Raw genomic sequence first — 17,358 nt, forward strand, 5'->3', positions numbered from 1 at the left:
CCCCAAGCTGTCCCTCAGACAGTCGGGGTCAGCTTCAGTGACATGGTACACCCAAGACCATCTAGACCGAGGTAGGAAATGATCCTGAAATCCTTCTTCTCTGAACTGGTCAGCAACTCACTCTGAGTTCCAATTAAGATATATGTTTGGAGGATGATAAACTGATCTAGTGACCCAAGTCATCTAAACTGCAGCAAATCCTCTGGAGCAGAATCATGAATTGTGATTAGGAAATGGCAAGTAATGAATTGCAGCAGATGAAGGTAATCCTGTTGTTACACAACATTTAACCTGCCTGCAAATCATTTTCACCTTAAGGCAGAGTAATGAATCTTCATTATCAGAATTGGACCATTGTGACCGTCTGGATCTCACTGAGAAACACAATGGTCGTGATGGAAATGGAAGGGACATGCATTGGTTTGAGGGGTAAGTTATTGAGGCTGTTTACAGGCAACAGTTTCCCTCCAACTCCCTGCCCGTCCCCTGCTGGTGATATTTTAGAGTTGGATACCAGACAGCCATTCTGAGCCTGGAGTCTATCCTTGCCTCTTTGCTTCAAGAAGAAAGACATGTATTTATATAGCACCTTGCGCAATCTCAGGAGGTCTCAAAGCCCTTTACAGCCAATGAGGTACTTTTCGTTCGTTCATGGGATCTGGACATTGCTGGCTAGGCCAGCATTTATTGCCCATCCCTCATCGCCTTTGAGGAGGTGGAGGTGAGTTGCCTTCTTAAACTGCTGCAGCCCATGTGTAATATTATAACAAAATAACATAACAGTGTAATATAAAAACAGAAAATACAGAGTTAACATTTTGAGTCCTTATGATTCTTCTTCAGAGCTAAAGAGAAGTAAATAAGTAATGAAATTTATACTGTTTAAGGGCAGGGGGAGACGGTGAAACAGGATAGAAGGCCAATGATAGGTGGAGGCAAAGAAGGGATTGCCAGAGATGTCATGGACAAATGGACAAAGGGGGTGTTTATGGTGATGATTCTGGCTAAAGGAGATGATGATGGTGACATTAAGGTCAGAAAGTAGAATGTGGTAATAGCAGGACAAGGGTAAGCACTCTGGAAAGAACAACATGAACAAGTGACAGATGGTCCTTGTGGGGGTGGGGTGGGGGTGGGGGAGGGGACGGTGGTGGGGTAAAAGGATTGAACATAGGATAAAAGTGGGGATAAAATAATGAATAAAGATTAAAATAAATACAAATAAGTGGATAAAAAATAAAAATTAAAAAATGAAAAAATAAAAATTAAGAAATGAGAATGAACATTGAAAAAAGGGGAATTGGAAAGGGGGGTGGGGATGGGGGAGGGAGCTCACGACCTAAAGTTGTTGAACTCAATATTCAGTCCGGAAGGCTGTAAAGTGCCTAGTCGGAAGATGAGGTGTTGTTCCTCCAGTTTGCGTTGGGCTTCACTGGAACAATGCAGCAAGCCAAGGACGGACATGTGGGCAAGAGAGCAGGGTGGAGTGTTGAAATGGCAAGCGACAGGGAGGGCTGGGTCATTCTTGTGGTAATATTGTAATGTCACTGTTGTAGTGTAGGAAATAGATGTCAAAATAGGAAGTCAGGGATATCTTACCTTTACCTTTTTTGGATTTCCAGCATCCGCAGTTTTTTTGTTTTTATATCTTACCTTTATGCCACTATTAGCACCTTCTTTAGTCTTTAACATTACCATTAACCCTCGCTTTGTCTTGTGTCTGTGAAATCTTTGTCAAATCTCTTCTAAGTACCTACCTGCTTTGTCCTTGCCTTTCAACAGTATCAAATCCATCACCTATTCTCGTCTCTTCAGCTCTGAAGAAGTCACACAGCCTCGAAACGTTGACTCTGTTTCTCTCTCCACATGTGTTGCCAGACCTGCTGAGTTTTTCCAGCATTTTCTGTTTTTATTTTCACGTTTCCAGATACTGTTTTTACCTGAATCTATCACCACCCCCCACCAACCCCCCCCCCCCCACACTTGACCGTTAGGTGGCGCTGCTCCGGCAGTTTCACTCGGTCCTCCCAGCCTCCCGGTGGCGCTGCGCCCGCGGTTTCACTCGATCCTCCCAGCCTCCGGATGGCGCTGGACCCGGGGTTTCACTCGGTCCTCCCAGCCTCCGGGTGGCGATGGGCCCGGGGGGGGGGGCGGTGTCAGTCGGTGCTCCCAGCCTCCCATTGGCGCTGAGTCCGCGGTTTCACTCGATCTTCCCAGCCTCCAGGTGGCGCTGGGCCCGGGGTTGGGGGGGGGGGGGGGGGAGGGTTTCACTCGGTCTTCCCAGCCTCCGGGTGGCGCTGGGCCCGGGGTTTCAGTTGGTCCTCCCAGCCTCCGGGTGGCGCTGGGCCCGAAGTTTCACTCGGTCCTCCCAGCCTCCGGGTAGCGCTGGGCCCGGCGTTTCAGGTGGTCCTCCCAGCCTCCGGGTGGCGCTGCGTCTGCGGTTTCACTCGGTCCTCCCAGCCTCCGGGTAGCGCTGGGCCCGGCGTTTCAGGTGGTCCTCCCAGCCTCCGGGTGGCGCTGCGTCTGCGGTTTCACTCGGTCCTCCCAGCCTCCGGGTGGCGCTGTGTTGGGCGGACCGCGGCCTACAACCCCCCCCCCCCACCCCCCCCGCTTTCTCGCTGCGGCCTGTGCCGGTCTCTCAGGTCGCACTCGGCTGGTGTCCCTGATGGATTTTGAGTGAGTGCGGGGAGTGGTGTCTGGGCCTCGGTGTGGGAGTTACTCGCGGGTCCGTCACTAACTGGCGCCTTTCTCTCTTTTTCTGTCCCGCAGCTCGAAGCCCAGCTGGGCCGACCAGGTGGAGGAGGAGGGAGACGAGGGTAAGGAGCAGGCCTCAGGCCGGGTCGGGGACGAGGGCTGCACACGTGGGGGCCTGGGCTGGGAGTCATTCCCGTACAGATAATCCTGACGGTGTTTTAAACCTCATTGTCCCGCTCCACAGATTCCTGGGCCACCCGGCTATTCAACTGTGGAAAGCATCGCAGACCACCTATTTCGGTGTTGGGGAGAGGGGATTGGGGCAAGCGGGACTGGGGAAGGGCGGGGAGGGGGGCGGGGAGAGTTGGGGGGAAATGTATGTGCGGTTGGGGAAAGGAGAGGAGGGTGGGGAAATGGGGGCAGGGACGGGGAAAATGGGGGAGGGGGAAAATGAGGGAGGGAAGGGGGGGGCAGGGGAGAGGGGGTGGAGGAACTGGAGGCAGGGGACGGGGACGCGGAGGAGATGGGAACGGGAGGGGGGCACGGAGGGGATGGGTGAAATGGGGGCAGGGACGGATGAAGAAATGGGAGGGGGGGCTGGGTTGGCAGTGAAATGGGGTGGGGACGGTGGTGAACTGGTGGGGAGGTGGCAGGGGAGTGGGAGCAGAGAAACTGGGGAGGGGGCTTGGCAAAACGGGGGCAGGGGAGGGGTGCGGAGAAATGGGAGGCAGGGAAATGGGGCTGGGACGAGGGGGGTCAGGGAGGTGGGGATGGGGGCGAGGGGGCAGCGAAATAGGGGTGTGGCAAGCGAGTGAGAGACATGGGGGTGGGGCAAGGGGCGGGGAATGGGGTGGGGCCAAGGGGAGGGAGTGTGGAAATGGGGATGAGGATAGAACATAAGAAATAGGAACAGCTGTAGACCATTCGGCCCCTCGAGCCTGCTCCGCCATTAAATAAGATCATGGCTGATCTGCATGTGTTTTGATTTCCACGTTCCCATCTACCCCTGATAACCTTTGATTCCCTTGTCTAACAAGAATCTTATCTATCTCTGCTTTTAAAATATTCAATGACGCCGCTTCCACCACCTCCTGAGGCAGGGATTTCCAAAGTCACACAACCCTCGGAAAAAATTCTCCTTATCTCTGTCCTATAAGGGTAACCCCCAATTTTAAAACAGCGTTCCCTAGTTCTGGTCTCGCCCTTTACACGTCCACCTTATCAAGAGCGATCTTGCATACTTCAATCAAACTACCCCTCACTCTTTTAAACTCCAGTGGAAACAAGCCCAGTCTGTCGAACCTTTCCTCATAAGACAACCCACTCATTCCAGGTATCAATCTAGTAAACCTCCTCTGAACTGTCTCCACAGCATTTACATTCATCCTTAAATAAAGAGACTAAAACTGCACATGGTATTCGAGTTGCGGTCTCACCAGTGCCCTGTATAACTGAAGCATAACATCCTTCTATGTTCATTTCCTCAAGTAATAAAGGATAGCATTCCATTAGCCTTCTTAGTTACTTGCTGTACCTGCATACTAACTTTTTGTGACTCTTACTAGAACACCAAGATCCCTTTGCACCTCAGAATTATGCAGCCATTCTCCATTTAAGTAGTATTGTTTTTTGTTCTTCCTGCCAAAGTGAACAACTTCACATTTTCCCACATTAAACTCCATTCGCCAGATCTTTGCCCACTCACTCAACCTATCTATATCCATCTGCAACCTCCTCATGTCTTCTTCACAATATACTTTCCTACCTATCTTTGTGTCATCTGCAAATTTAGCTACCATGCCTTCACTCCCCTCATCTAAGCCATTGATGTAAATTGTAAAAAGTTGAGGCTCCAGCACAAACCCCTGTGGGTCTCCACTCATCACATCAGAAAAACACCCATTTATGTATACTCTCTGCTTTCTGCCAGCCAATCTTCTATCCAGGCTAATATGTTACCCCTACATCAAGTGCTTTGATTTTCCATAACCTTTGATGTGGCATTTGATAAGGAAATTCAATACAGTTCGTATACAGGCTCCCCTTTACCCACAGCACATGTTACTCCTTCAAAAAACTCCAATAAATTGGTTAAACATGATTTTCCTTTCACAAAACCATGCTGACTCTTCCCGATTGCCTCAAGCTCTTCTAAGTGCCCAGCTATAGCCTCCTTAATGATCAATTCTAACAACTTGCCCATGACAGACATCAAGCTAACTGGCCTATAGTTTCCTGTTTTCTGCCTCCCTCCCTTCTTGAATAGAGGGGTTATATTTGCTACTTTCTAGTCTGATGGAGCCTTTCCAGAATCAAGCGAATTTTGAAAAATGAACATCAGCGCATCAATTACCTCATTAGCTATCTTTTAATATCCTAGGATGAAGTCCATCAGGACCCGGAGAATTGTCAGCCTGCAGCTCCATCAATTTGTTCAGTACTGTTTCCCTAGTGATTGTAATTTCACCAAGCTCCTCTCCTTTTCACCTCCTGATTTGCGGCTATTACTGGAACGTTTTTTGTATCCTCTATAGTGAAGACAGAAGCAAAATATTTGTTTATTTCATCTGCCGTTTCCTTATTATCAACTATTAACTCCCCATTGTCACTCTCTAGAGGACCAACACTCACTTTACTTACTCTTTTCCTTTTTAAATACCTATAAAAACTCTTGCGGGTAGGGAGATGAGTGGGGGCAGGGAGAGGGATGATTGGGAGGTGTGGGAGAGAAAGGGGTAAGGAGAGGGGAGAAGTGTTGGGAAACGGGTGAGGAAATGCTGGGTTGGGTAAAAGGAGGGGAGGAGGAGGGAGAAAAGATGAAGGGACTGGGACATTCAGGGGTGGGATGAGGTATGTTGGGGAAGATGGTGGTGGGGGATGTAGGGAGAGAGGGTTGTAGGGAGAGCAGTTGTATTGAAAGGGAAGTCATGTTTGACAAGCCTTTTGGAGTTATTGAGAATGTAACCAGCAGAATAGATAAGTGGGGAGCAGTGGATGTGGTGTATTTGGATTTTCAGAAAGCTTTTGGATAAAATCCCACATAAGGGGTTAGTAAAAATTAGAACAGTTGGGGTTAATATGTATTGAGGATTGGTTACCAGACACAAAAAGATAGCAGGAATAAACAGGTCAATCTCAGGATGGCAGACTGTGACTAGTGGAGTACCGCAAGGATCAGTACTTGGGCCCCAACTCTTCACAATATATACCAATGATTTGGAAGGGGACCAAATGTAATATTTCCAAGTTTGCTGATGACACAAAACTAGGTGGGAATGTGAGTTGTGAGGAGGAAGCAAAGAGGCTTCAAGGGGCTTTAGACAGGCTAAGTGAGTGGGCAAGAACATGGCAGATGGAATATAAAATGGGAAAAAGGGAAGTTATCCGCTTTGATAGGAAGAACAGAAAAGCAGAGTATTTTTTAAATGGTGAGAGATTGGGAAATGTTAATGTCCAAAGGGATCTGGGTATCTTTGCTCATGGGTCACTGAAAGCTAGCATGCAGGTGCAGCATGCAATTAGGAAGGCAAGTGGTGTGTTGGCCTTTATTGCAAGAGGATTTGAGTACAGGAGTGAAGATATCTTGCTGCAATTGTATAGAGCGTTGGTGAGATGGCACCTGCAATATTGTATATAGTTTTGGTTTCCTCACCTAAGGAAGGCTATACTTGCCATGGAGGGAATGTAGCAAAGGTTCACCAGACTGGGAGAGATTGAGGAGACTGGGCCTGTAATCTCTAGAGTTTAGAGAGGTGATCTCATTGAAGCATACTCAATTCTTACAGGACTTGTCAGGATACATGCTGGAAGGATGTTTCCCCTGGCTGGGGGAGCTGGAACCAGGGGACACAGCCTCAGAATAAGGGACAGGCTTTTAGGACTGAGGTAAGGAGGAATTTCTTCACTCACAGGCGGGTGAATCTTTGGAATTTTCTACCCCAGAGGGCTGTGGGAGCTCAGCCATTGAGTGTGTTCAAGACAGAGTTGGATAGATTTCAACATATTAAAGACATCAAGCGACATGGGGATGGTGCAGGAAAATGGTGTTGAAGTGGAAGATCAGCCATGATCTAGTTGAATGTTGGAGCAGCTCGAGGGGCTGAATGGCCTACAGCTCCTAGTTCCTATGTTCCTTCATCCTAAGAATCAACCCTGAGTTGCATTGTCTCTGAGGCAAGTCGATTCTTCCTCAGTTAAGGAGACATAAACAACTCCGTAGTCCAGGTATGCTCTCACCAAGGCCCTAGCCTAGCAGGCTGCTCAGGAGTCTGACTCTGGCCTTTGGATGATGCTGATGCACTATGCCTCTCACTCAAGCCTATTTTATCGGACTAATTTCCCCTTTGTACTGAGTGACTTTGCCAAGAGAATTGTCGGGTTTCAGTGGGTTTAATTACTTTAGGTAAAGATTCCTTTTGCTTCAGCCCAGTCACTGCCCATAACACTGCTCCACACTGGCTGTGGTGGTGTGACACTCAGAGTCCCAGTCCCCATTGCTGTTTATTGTTCTGCAGTTGTTTAGTGGAATTTTTTAACCCATTTGCCATTCCAGATAAAAGTACTGACAATACATTTGAAAGCGATGTGGATGGATTAAGGCAGAGAGGTAGGCTGCAGTGGTGGACCATAGTTAGTTAAAATGGCTAAACTTTAGTGGTGTTGATTAGAGCTTTCTCCACACTGGCACCCACAGAATCTCCCTATTGTCCAAAAGCTTTTCATAAAGATTGTTTTAGCTGGACAATGTTTGACCCACCCAGGGTTGAGTAGCTGGGGTGACCGTTGAACTTAGATACCAGTCATTTAGCAGATTGAACTGGTTCGGTGTATCCCAGCCTATGGGGGATGACCTTGGGGATGGGAGGTCACTTGAGATTTACTCCAATCCCTGTAAAACCCTTTCCCACGGGATCTCTTATGGCCACCTTGCTCAGTGGATTGGACTCGCCTGCCTAAGTCAGAAGGTTGTGGGTTCAAGTCTAACTCCAGGGACCCGAGTGAATAATTCAGGCTAGCACTCCCAATGCAATACTGAGGGAAGGCTGGACTGTTGGTCTTTGGATGAGATGTTAAACTAATATACTTGCTGTCCTCTCATTGGATGTAAAAGATCCCAGGGCCACTTTCAAAGAAGAGCAGTGGAGTTTTTACAGGTGCCCTGACCAAAACTTATCCCTCAACCAACATCACTTAAACAGATTAGCTGGTCACTATTACATTCCTGTTTGTGGAAGCTTGCTGTGCACAAATTGGCTGCTGCATTTCGGCACTGCAATGATGGCTGCACTTCAGAAAGTATTTCATTGGCTGTAAAACACTTTGGGACCATCCTGGGGTGGTGAAAGGCTTTCTTACCTTGTCAGTGACATGGACATGAGTCGACCTGAATAGCCTTAGAGTGTGATCAGAGAATGAAGTGCTTGCATTTGTATAGCACCATTCAGTCTCATTTCTCAAAATGTTATTGTTGTAATGTAGTGTTTCAGAAGAAGCCTCCACAAATAGCAGTGAAGTAAATGACCAGATAATTTTTTTAAAAACAGATGAGAGTAGTGTGTGTGAATTAATATTTTCAGTTTTAATGAAGTTATTTGATGCAAGAGGAAAGCTCATTCTAACTCTGTATCTTCAGTGCGTGGAGATGCTCAGCTAGAAAGGCTGTAACCTGACAACTGTATTACTTGGAGGAAAGTTTACATGTTTACAACAACAGATCCCTTTTTGGTTCTGGCGTCATAGATTAGAATAGAGGATGGCTTCTCCTAGTTCAGTTAGAGGCGCTACATCTATGTTTGAGGCAAGAGATGAGATGGGCTATTGGGAAAGTGGCGTGCAGTGGAATTAGTTTTAGATACAGGGCTGTGGAATAGAGCAGGGCAGTGAGATTAGTTTGAGAATGATGCAGGATGATGGGGGGAGAGTGGGGCAGTGGGATTAGTTTGAGAATGATGCAGGATGATGTGGAGAGATTGGGGCAGTGGGATTAGTTTAGGATTGATACAGGGTGATGGAGAGAGAGTGGGGCAGTGGGATTAGTTTGAGAATGATGCAGGATGATGGGAGAGTGGGGCAGTGGGATTAGTTTGAGAATAATGCAGGATGATGGGGGGAGAGTGGGGCAGTGGGATTGGTTTGAGAATGATGCAGGGTGATGGAGAGAGAGTGGGGCAGTGGGATTAGTTTAGAATTGATACAGGGTGATGGGGAGAGATTGGGGCTGTGGGATTAGTTTAGGATTGATACAGGGCGATGGAGAGAGAGTGGGGCTGTGGGATTAGTTTAGAATTGATACAGGGTGATGGGGAGAGAGTGGGGCTGTGGGTTTAGTTTAGAATTGATACAGGGTGATGGGGAGAGAGTGGGGCAGTGGGATTAGTTTAGGATTGATACAGGGTGATGGGGAGAGAGTGGGGCAGTGGGATTAGTTTAGGATTGATACAGGGTGATGGGGAGAGAGTGGGGCAGTGGGATTAGTTTAGGATTGATACAGGGTGATGGAGAGAGTGGGACAGTGGGATTAGTTTGAGAATGATGCAGGACGATGGGGAGAGATTGGGGCAGTGGGATTAGTTTGAGAATGATACAGGGTGATGGGGAGAGAGTGGGGCAGTGGGATTAGTTTAGGATTGATACAGGGTGATGGGGAGAGAGTGGGGCAGTGGGATTAGTTTAGGATTGATACAGGGTGATGGGGAGAGAGTGGGGCAGTGGGGTTAGTTTAGAATTGATATAGGGTGATGGGGAGAGAGTGGGGCAGTGGGATTAGTTTAGGATTAATACATGGCTATGGAGAGAGAGTGGGCAGTGGGATTAAGTTGAGATTGATGCAGGGCTATGGAGAGAGAGTGGGGCAGTGGGGTTAGGTTGTGATTGATACAGGGCGATGGGAAGAGAGTGAGGCAGTGGGATTAGTTTGTGATTGATACAGGGTGATGAGGAGAGAGTGGGGCAGTGGGATTAGTTTAGAATTGATACAGGGCTATGGGGAGAGAGTGGGGCAGTGGGATTAGTTTAGAGTTGATATAGGGTGATGGGGAGAGAGTGGGGCAGTGGGATTAGTTTAGGATTAATACATGGCTATGGAGAGAGAGTGGGCAGTGGGATTAAGTTGAGATTGATGCAGGGCTATGGAGAGAGAGTGGGGCAGTGGGGTTAGGTTGTGATTGATACAGGGCGATGGGAAGAGAGTGAGGCAGTGGCATTAGTTTAGAATTGATACAGGGCTATGGGGAGAGAGTGGGGCAGTGGGATTAGTTTAGAGTTGATATAGGGTGATGGGGAGAGAGTGGGGCAGTGGGATTAGTTTAGGATTGATACAGGGCGATGGAGAGAGAGTGGGGCAGTGGGATTAGTTTAGGATTGATACAGGGCGATGGAGAGAGAGTGGGGCAGTGGGATTAGTTTAGAATTGATACAGGGTGTTGGGGAGAGAGTGGGTCAGTGGGGTTAGTTTCTGATCGATACCGGGTGAGGGAGAGAGAGTGGGATTAGTTTAGAATTGATACAGGGTGATGGGGAAAGAGTGGGGCAGTGGGGTTAGTTTCTGATTGATACAGCGTGAGGGAGAGAGAGTGGGATTAGTTTAGGATTGATACAGGGTAATGGGGAGAGAGTGGGATTAGTTTAGGATTGATACAGAGTGATGGGGAGAGATTGGGGCAGTGGGGTTAATTTAGGATTGATACAGGGTGATGGGGAGAGAGTGGGGCAGTGGGATTCGTTTAGAATTGATACAGGGTGATGGGGAGAGAGTGGGGCAGTGGGATTCGTTTAGAATTGATACAGGGTGATGGGGAGAGAGTGGGGCAGTGGGATTCGTTTAGAATTGATACAGGGTGATGGGGAGAGAGTGGGGCAGTGGGATTAGTTTAGAATTGATACAGGGTGATGGAGAGAGTGGGGCAGTGGGATTAATTTAGGATTGATACAGGGTGATGGAGAGAGAGTGGGGCAGTGGGATTAGTTTTAAATTGCCCTGGAAATGACATTGTGATACGATGTTAGTGAAAGAGCCTGAGAGCAGGCTGGTGAATTTGTGAGAAAGGGTGGGTTTGAAGACCTGTTACTTTGTGCTCAATTTCGCAATCCTGCTACAATAATGCAACAATATGACTTTGTTAACCTTAGCTTTTGATGACCTTTAGGTCCCCTGCCTTCACCTAAAGAATTGATCAAAGGGAATATTAAAACTATCATTGAGTACAAAATCGATGAGGATGGGAAGAAATTGAAGGTGAGTTTTTTCCAGTGTCAGGAACCCAGTATTGACAAGCCTTCCTTTTTGCAGCCCAAGAAACCAAAAGACAGTTGTACTGCCACAAATAAAATCTTAAAACTGGAAGACTTCTTTGACACCACCCCCCCAGTAACCTGTTGTGAACGACAGGCTCTGTATAGGCTGGTGGTAAATCCTAGCTCTGAGGCTGACTTTTTGCTGCACTGTGATTGGGAAATTAGCAGCAATCCATCTGCTGTAACACCTCATTTGTTCCTGTGATGTTAATGATTAGAAAGTATATGCACGTGCACAATCTCTGGAAAACTCCACAAACCACAACTTTGCGATATGCAAAATGAGCAGGTTAATTTGTTTAATGTTGAGTGGTTTAGACCTGCACAGTAATTTTCAGTTGGTCGGTGGTTTTGTTACTGGGCTAAAGATCCAGAAAATCCAAGATCAAATTCCAACATGACAGTCTGAGAATTTTAATTCAATTTATTAAGAATTTGAAAATTAAAATGCTGGCATCAGTAAAAGTGACCGTGTCCAATTGTAAAAATAAAACCCCTTCACTAATGTCCTTTAGGGAAGGAGGCTGGTGCCTACCTTCTCTGCACCAACCCAGCATGAAAGGAAGTCCATCGAGGCCATGCTGGCTCTCTGTAGAGCAATCCAGTCAGCCTCATTCCCTGATGTCTCCCCGTAATCCCGCATGTTTAATTTCCTCGCCTGCCTATCCATTTTCCTTTTAAAATCATTGATCATCTCCACTTCCACCACCTCCGTATGCAGTGAGTTCCAGATCATTAATTCTCACTCTGTATAAAATGTTCTTCTTTCTTGCCTAAAATCTGTGTTCCCTGACTCTGGACCTACATTCACTGCCCTCTGGAATGCTTCAAGCAGAAGGCTCACCTCCAGCTTCTCAGGATGGGTGATAAATGTCAGCCTTGCCAGTGTCACTGTGACTGATGGCAGTTGATTTCTGGCAGTAGGCTTGTGTCTGAGGTATGTATAACTGTAAAAAATGTTGAACCTTTATTTTCAGATTATCCGCACGTTCAGAATTGAAACGAGGAAAGCTTCTAAAGCTGTGGCCAGACGAAAAGTGAGTTTCTGTATGAGCACACCCTCATCAAACGATGACTTTTTAAAGCTTATGTTCTTGGACATTGTTGCCAAAAGAATTTGATGTTTATTTGGTAAGACATATGAAGCTATTTATTCCGTGTATTTATCTGCAGATTGTATGTACACTTGGTTTTGGGTGGATAACTGGATATTATTTACCAGTGAAGAATGGTTCTCAAGTTAAGATCAAGCATTTACCAGTGACACAGATGTTGAGTCCAGTCTTCAGTCTATTTTAAATGTTTGGTCTTCAGTGTGCTAATTTCTAAGCTGGCTGATGACACCACATTGCGGACTGTGGAGTTTCAAATGATAGCAAATAAGCAAACCAGTTACACAGGAACCTGGATCAGTTGGAAGCCAAGCTGGTAGAGCTTTCATGACATCAGTGTCCCAAAATGCTTTACCCTCTCACCGATTGACTGACTGATTATCCTCTGCTTTCAGAACTGGAAAAAATTTGGAACCTCAGAATATGACCCACCAGGTCCTAATGTTGCCACAACAACAGTCAGTGATGATGTGTACATGACCTTCATCACCAGCAAAGAGGTGAGACTCAAAACATAGTGTGACCACAGGGATCACCAAGTAAAAGGTTAAACTAACACTCATTGTTCATCAAAGTTTCAGGCTGCTTGACTTGTCGTTTCCATAATATAGAACCGTACAACACGGGGAGATTATTCAGCCTATCGTGTTAATGCAGGCTTTTTAAAAGAGCCATCTGATTATTCCTACTGTCTTTCTTCATAGCCTTGCAAGTTTTCTTCTCTCAAGTATTTATTCAGCTCCCATTTGAAAATTACTATTCAATCTGTTTCGACCACCCTTTCAGGCTGCAGATTCCAGATCATCACACGAGGATAAATAAATTCCTCCTCATCTCCGCATCTGTTTTTTTGCCAATTACCCTAAACCTGCATTCCCTGGTTACTGACCCTTTTACCAGTGGAAACTGATTTCCCCTTATTTACTCGTGGAAAAGCATTTGCTGATTTGGAACATCTCCAGTAAATCTCACCTTAACCTTCTCTGCCTGCTTTAAGGAGAACAACTCCAGTTTTGGTTTCTTCACAAATCTGAAGTCCCTCATCTCCTTTACCTCCTACCGAGGCCTTGATGTTCTTCTTAAAGTGTGACACCTGGAATTGGACACAATGTTCAACTAATGCCTAACTTGTAATTAATAATGGTTTAGTATAACTTCCTTGCTTTTGTACTCTGTGTATCTATATAAGTCCTACGTGAATCTCGTTGTGAATTAAAAAGTGTAATAACAGCATCTAAACCGACCCACACCTGGGACAAACTGAATGATAAACTGAGGCAGCAATTGGCCAGTGCACCAGGGTCTGTAACATCCACCTGAGGGCTTGGTTTAATGCTTCATCTGAAAGACGACACTCCTTCCTTCTACACCTTGTGTCAGCTTAAATTACCCATTCCAATGTCTTGTGGAAATCAGGTTATAACTTCCCACAAACAAGGCAGTTTCACAGCGTGTGAGCTGTACTTTTCAGTGTGGTTGGATTCTGGAACTCCATTCCTAACAGCACTGAGTGTGCCAACACCACATGGACTGCAGTGGTTCAAGAAGGTGGCTCACCTTCACCTTCCCGAGGGTAGTTAGGGATGGGCAGTAAGTGCTGGCCTTGCCAGTGATGTGCTCATTCCAGCATTAAAACAAAAGTACACTGCAGACATCTGCCAGTGCATCAGCCACTGTTTCTCAGTCCTGTAAGAATATTGGGGTAGGGATGTAGGGCTGGAGGGTGTAAAAGCTGTGGTGCAGAGACACACAGTATGGCATTGAGGGTCAGATTGGCCATGGTCATATAGGATGACTAACCAGGCTTGAGGGGCTGAATGGTCCACTCATGTTACTGGAGAAACCTATTAATTTACATGTGTAACTTTTTAACTCCTAATAGAAAGGTGCAATGATACTTGTTTCCCCCTTTGGTTTTACCTGACTTCTTGCTGGTGTATATTTCAGACATTGCTCGCTGTGGCTTTGCTAAACTGCCCCCTTTAAACTTTTTATAGGATTTGAATAATACAGAAGAGGATGACCCCATGTCCAAACTGAAAGGCCAGAAGATTGTGTCATGTCGAATCTGTAAAGGGGATCACTGGACAACTCGCTGTCCATACAAGGACACCCTGGGACCCATGCAGAAGGAATTGGCTGAGCAGCTGGGACTCACCACAGCTGAGAAAGAAAAGGGCTCAGGTACAGCCAAACCTCAAGGAGAGATTATTTGTACAGTGCATGTCAAACACTCTCCTTTCTGTAACTGCATTGTGACGGCATTTCATGTTTTCTGTGTTGTTATTCTCCTGAAGGAGCTGATTCTTACTATGCTAGTTTATGTTGTTATGTCTTTTGATTGGTCTTTCTTCCTTTGAGCCTGTCATAAGTTGAGGCTTCTGATCATGGGAAGCTTCACTTGCAAACCTCATCCTGTCAGTGGATAATCAGCAGTGGAAACCCTGGCCCGTTGGTTTATTCCCTCCACCTACAGGAACTGAGGCTATTTGCCATGTAAATTGAGTTAAGTTGACAGAGTCCTGGGATCAAACGTGTGGATCAGACTCACTGGAGGGAGAACTAAACTTGTTCTTTTGGGAATAGGTCCAAATCAAAGCTTCTCCAGCTAATGGTTAATAACCAGGTGCACACAGATTTTATAATTTTCACATTAATTAGCAGTGAGCCAGCCCAGTGCTGTTGTGCAGCCTGGTGGCTATCACAGAGAGACTTTTCTTAAGCATTTTCTGCAATGCCACTGGCAACCAGAAGCTGGCATCATTATCTCCCTTCAGTCGAGTTGTGTGTATATATTATTTACATTTTTATTCATGTAAATTTTAAGATTTATTCTATGAAATGCATGTGGAGGGAAGGTCAGTATAAGGACTGACATACAAGCACCAGACAGCAGGTCTGAGAGTAAGGCAAAGAAACAAAACAATAAAAACAAAAAACTGCTCTGAAGAAGGGTCATGTTGGGCTCAAGGCATTAACTCTGTTTCCCTTTCCAAAGATGCTGCCAGACCTGCTGAGTTTTTCCAGCATTTTTTGTTTTTATTTCCGATCACCATCTGCAGTATTTTGCTTTCATAAAGAAAACTAAGTCTGCCAGGGCATGTGGTGGTGTTGATGCCTGCTTTTCTGAACATATTCCTGTGTTAAGATGGAGTCTGTGTTCTTTTTTGATGTTTTAATTATTTGCCCCCAGAACCTGAACCAGCCCAACCAGCTCAGAGCAAGACCGGGAAGTATGTCCCCCCCAGTTTAAGAGATGGAGCCAATCGGCGTGGAGAGTCGATGCAGACAAATCGCAGAGGTAAGGGCGCTCTGCTATTGGACAAGGTTGAATAACTACGTAATGCACCTTGCTTCAAACATTAAACATCTTTCAAAAAGTACAGAAACTTTGGATCTGTAAGGATTAAACAAAAAATCCCTTGCTGAAAATGTTGGCTCAGGTGAAATTCCAGATGAAGTGCATTCCCACTGATGTTGCCCCGACTTCTGTCAGCCATAATTAATGTGAGGGGGGCCCTTTATTTTTCAGCTTTGACATCCCAGGCTGTTACATGTTGTGTTGATGCTGCTGTGTTTCCTGTCCCCCAGCGGATGACAATGCCACAATCCGTGTCACTAACCTTTCAGAGGACACACGAGAAACTGACCTGCAGGAACTGTTCAGGCCCTTTGGTTCCATTTCTAGAATCTACCTGGCTAAGGACAAGAACACTGGCCAGTCCAAGGTAAGACTATTAAATGTCTAAATTTGAGATCAGTATACTCTGTGCTGTCTTTTTAGGGTCACTGTTGCTATCTTTATTTAGGCTTAATGTTACTCTTTGATTAGTTTACTTTGTGCTTTGTTTTCAGGGTTTTGCCTTTATTAGTTTCCATCGTCGTGAGGATGCTGCCAGAGCCATTGCTGGGGTTTCAGGCTTTGGTTACGATCACTTAATCCTGAATGTGGAATGGGCAAAGTAAGTGCTTAAATCTATAGTCTAATATATTTGCCCCTGAAATTTTCCAGTAACTGAACAGCAATTTCATGCTGGCTTGTTGCTCTGACTCTCTAATGTCCTTGCTGGCAACATGATTGACCATTGCATGATATGTATAAAATGCATCTAATGGAACTCAGTAACATATATGAATAGGTGGCATGGATATGTTTTAACCCTTCGACTGCAATGTCCAAACTTGTCATCTTGGTCTAATGGTTTTATCGTTTTTAACCAGTACACTGATTCGGACATTAATATGAAATGTTCACTTTAGTAGCTTAGTAACATAATATAGTTTTAGTTCTCTTTTTATTCACTTGTGCCATTGAGGCATTTCTAATTTAATCCACTAAGCATTGATGATATATGAAGTTGTTTTGATGATGCAAACTATACTTTTCTCTTCTTTCAGACCATCAAACAGTTGAGAGGTTACTGATGAGCTGAACTAACAGAACACCTGCCAGTTCAAATCAAATTGTTGATATCACCAAATAAAGTTTCTGGACCAGCTGTTTGTTTCAAGTCTCATTTGTCACAGAACGTGGGTGTCATTGGCTCAGGCAGTATTTTTATTACCCATTGCCCTGGTGAAGGTATATCCACAGTACTGTGAGGGAGTTCCAGGATTGAGTGAAGGAGTGATGATACAGTTCCAATCCAGGATGGTGTGTGGCTTAGAGGGGAACTTCCAGGAGGTGGTGTTCCCATGTGTCTGCTGCCCTTGTCCTTTGAAGTGGTAACAGTCTTATTGAAATTGAATCCTAGAATTTTTATACTCAGGTGTTGGCCTCTGCCCTGATCATTTCAGCAATTGGAGGTTAGATGGAAGTTTCTACACAAAATGAGCAGGTTGCTGTAGTTCTCTAGTCATTTTGCTCATTGCAAGCCAGAAAATAGCACTCAGGCCATGAATCAATTTTAAAACCGGGATGAGAAATTTAAGAGTTGAGGATGAGTTTGTGGTCTAGGGTGATGTTATGCTTTACTACTAGCTACAGTTAAACAAATATTGAAAACAGCCCAAACTTGTCTTTATTTCCTTGTACCAGGCAGCATCCAGTGAATCTGCACTGTCCCCTCTTTATTGCTCAACAACTTTCCTATATTGTGAAGACCAACATATGTTTTATTCCAATTGATTTTTACACATTCTCAACATTTTATACCCCTGTTCTTTCAATTATCTTTATGGCCTCATCTACTTGAATTGCTGCTTACGGAATTAAAAATTCAAACTGAAAGGCAGCTTTAAGCAGGCAGGTCATGGTGAA

At 45.6% G+C, this 17,358-nt stretch overlaps 1 protein-coding gene across 4 annotated transcripts; it reads left to right on the top strand.

The window, feature by feature from the left end:
- Positions 1–2,579: 2,579 nt before the first annotated feature.
- Positions 2,580–16,597, top strand: eif3g (eukaryotic translation initiation factor 3, subunit G). 4 transcript variants are annotated; one of them, XM_041177426.1, is made up of 11 exons: positions 2,581–2,676; positions 2,770–2,816; positions 7,247–7,300; positions 10,839–10,927; positions 11,964–12,023; positions 12,494–12,598; positions 14,096–14,282; positions 15,292–15,399; positions 15,631–15,826; positions 15,954–16,060; positions 16,497–16,597. In XM_041177426.1, exons 1-10 carry the CDS (start codon positions 2,666–2,668, stop codon positions 16,036–16,038), a joined length of 942 nt encoding a protein of 313 aa, XP_041033360.1. In that variant the 5' UTR covers positions 2,581–2,665; the 3' UTR covers positions 16,039–16,060; positions 16,497–16,597. The 4 variants fall into 4 exon arrangements, with proteins under 4 accessions (XP_041033362.1, XP_041033360.1, XP_041033363.1 ...); XM_041177427.1 differs by having other exon boundaries at positions 2,585–2,676; positions 15,690–15,826; XM_041177428.1 differs by lacking the exon at positions 7,247–7,300 and having other exon boundaries at positions 2,580–2,676.
- Positions 16,598–17,358: the final 761 nt, after the last annotated feature.

Source organism: Carcharodon carcharias, chromosome 30, assembly GCF_017639515.1.
Source record: "Carcharodon carcharias isolate sCarCar2 chromosome 30, sCarCar2.pri, whole genome shotgun sequence".
Taxonomy (NCBI): Eukaryota; Metazoa; Chordata; class Chondrichthyes; order Lamniformes; family Lamnidae; genus Carcharodon; species Carcharodon carcharias.